General features: G+C 33.1%; 1 protein-coding gene across 2 annotated transcripts; it reads left to right on the top strand.

Moving 5' to 3' along the window:
* The first annotated feature begins 1,350 nt into the window (after positions 1-1,350).
* Positions 1,351-2,855, top strand: LOC120088668 (mitogen-activated protein kinase kinase kinase 18-like). 2 transcript variants are annotated; one of them, XM_039046084.1, is made up of 2 exons: positions 1,351-1,952; positions 2,046-2,855. In XM_039046084.1, exons 1-2 carry the CDS (start codon positions 1,577-1,579, stop codon positions 2,603-2,605), a joined length of 936 nt encoding a protein of 311 aa, XP_038902012.1. In that variant the 5' UTR covers positions 1,351-1,576; the 3' UTR covers positions 2,606-2,855. The 2 variants fall into 2 exon arrangements, with proteins under 2 accessions (XP_038902012.1, XP_038902011.1); XM_039046083.1 differs by having other exon boundaries at positions 1,352-2,855.

Below are 2,855 nucleotides of genomic sequence, written 5' to 3'. Positions count from 1 at the left end.
TTATGCTAATGTTGGGCTAGTACCTCCTAAATCATATGTCTATTATTGAATCTTGTATTTGACCTCCATTTGTATCACCTAGGCTTTATGAATAAAATATTCCGTTCATAATCATTTTTGGATCTTCATTATTATCTATTATTCCACTGTCAATCATATTTGGTTTCTAATTATTAATCTATATGCTTAAAGTCATAGTTTATTACTAAATAATTTTGTTTTAAAAATTCACTAAAAATTTTACAAAGGGTTTATAAATTTCTGTGATATCCATAATTTTTTTTGGAATATCCATAAATCTATATTTTACACCGATAACGATATTGTGTGAATAATTTGATATGTTTGAACCATTCTTAAATTTATATGTAGTAAAGGACTTAAGATGAAATTTAATTTAATTTTAAGATTTTTTCATGAGAAATTAGCTATTTAAAGGAAGATTCAAAAGACCAATTAAATTATGATTCACGGTTTTTTTTTTTTATTAAAAAAACAACCATTTAATTGAAATTTCTTCTTAAAAGAATTGTTTCATTTATTTTTTTATATAAGAAATAAACGAGGAATAATTTTTGCGGAGAACCTGACCTCCCAGGAAGAAATCTCCCTCCCATAAATTAAACAAAAAATTTCTTATGAATAAGGAATAAAATAGTGGAAATTTAAAATAGTCCAAATGGTTTGTCCAAATCTGGAGATGAACTAGTTATCGAAAAATCAACAAGAAAATTTAAAATATATAATTACACTAAATAACAATATCTTTCGAAACCTTTAATTTAAACTTTTAATGTAACAAATTTAATCTCTTAAATTAGATATCGATGGACCATATCTACGTCGGTGTGTATTTAATCTTTAAGTTTTTAAAATTATTAATTTTTTATCTATATATTTTTTAAGAATATAAATCTATTAACCACAAAATTAAAAAATGAAGTGTTTTCCATAAAATTCAAATTAAATTTATTAGATAGATTATCTTTTAAAAGTTTCAAATTTGTAAATAAATATCAAATACAAAATTAAAAGATCATAAATCAATCAAACACAGTTTTACACCATTTAGAGATTGAACTTATAATTTAATCCTAAAAATTACAAATATTCGTAATGATAAAAGATTAAAATACCATTTTGAATTTGATTTATCTAAAAATATCCTAACTAAATTGAAAAAGGAAACTCACAAATCATATATTTTAAGGAATGAAAAAAATGAAAAGATAAAAGATTTAAAGTATGACAAGATTTAAATACAAGAAAGATATTAAATAAAATAGGAAAAATGAATCAGGAGAACTATCCTTAAAATCATGTATTCAATGTAAATAAGGAAAATAAAAATAAGGAAACCCCAAAAATCTCGGTTGGCGATCATGTGCCATAAATACTTGTAAAAATTCTTTCCATATCAAATCAACGGATCTTCGGCTTAACGCTCCCTTTCCTTTGTGGAATTATTATTTTTCAAAATCCGTTAAGCTCTAAATTTCACCTTCTTCCCCAAGAAAAACCCAAACCCTTGAAATTCAACAACATTCAGATTCAATTCGACCATCCAGTTTCATCAATGGAGTGGGTTCGAGGAGACGAACTAGGCCGTGGAAATTTTGCGACGATTAGTTTAGCCAAATTGACAAAAGGGTTTGATCAGTTCCCGCCGTTAATGGTGGTCAAATCCTCTGTTTCTTCTCTATCCTCTGTTTCGCTCAAGAACGAGAAGCAAATTCTCGATCGGATTGGGATTTGTCCACAGATTATTACTTGTTTTGGCGATGGATTCAGTGTTGAGAAAGATGAGGAGAAGCGTTATAATTTGTTCTTGGAGTATGCCAATGGCGGAAGTCTTGCGGATGTTGTGAGAATCCATGGCGGCGGTGGGTTGCCGGAATTCGATGTTCGAAGGTACACCAAAGCGATTCTTTGTGGACTCCGGCACGTTCATGGTAATGGGTTTGTTCATTGTGATTTGAAGCTTTCGAATGTGTTGGTTTTTGGGAATGGTGATGTTAAAATCGTTGATTTTGGGCTTGCTAAAGCGGCTGGAAAAATTACGGCGGCGGAAACAGAGGAGAGATTGGAATGGAGAGGAACTCCGATGTATATGTCGCCGGAGACTGTTAACGGCGGTGAGTATGAGTCGCCGTGTGATATTTGGGCGTTGGGTTGCGCCGTCGTGGAGATGGTGGCTGGAAAGCCGGCGTGGAGGGTTGGGCCGGAAACAAATATATTTGGGCTGATGATGAGGATTGGAGTCGGAGAGGAAGTACCGGAGATACCAGAGAATTTATCGGCGGAAGGGAAAGATTTTATTCGGCGGTGTTTTGTCAAGGATCCAAGGAAGAGATGGACGGCGGAAATGCTTTTGAATCACCCATTCGTCGCCGGTGCCGGTGATACTGTTACATTGAAGGAAGCGACAGAGTCGCCGACGGGGCCTTTCGACTTCCCGGAATTTGTTTGTTCCGACCAAGGTTCTGATGAGTGGAGTTTCTGTTGTTCAAATTCGTCACCGGAGATGTTGAGTAGGGTCCGGCGGCTGGTGACAGGGGAGCCTGTGGATTGGTCTGTGATGGATAGTTGGGTCACAGTGAGGTGATCAAATTTGTGGGAATAAAAACAATTTCTTTCTTTCTTTCTTTCTTTTTTTCTTTTTTGATAGATGAGAGGAAAATAGATTTTAGGAAAAGATTTCGGAAGTACATATATTTTTTTAAAAAAAATAGTATGAGAAGCTGATAATGTTTTGTTCCACGCTACTGATTGTGAGACTGTTTTGTCATTATGTATATAATTATTAGTATAGTGATAAACCACATAGCTATTGAAGTTGGAAATTGTATAAAATT

This window comes from Benincasa hispida, chromosome 10 (genome assembly GCF_009727055.1).
Source record: "Benincasa hispida cultivar B227 chromosome 10, ASM972705v1, whole genome shotgun sequence".
Lineage (NCBI taxonomy): Eukaryota > Viridiplantae > Streptophyta > Magnoliopsida > Cucurbitales > Cucurbitaceae > Benincasa > Benincasa hispida.
The sequence above is the reverse complement of the archived record's forward strand: the minus strand, read 5'-3'. Positions and strand labels throughout refer to the sequence as shown.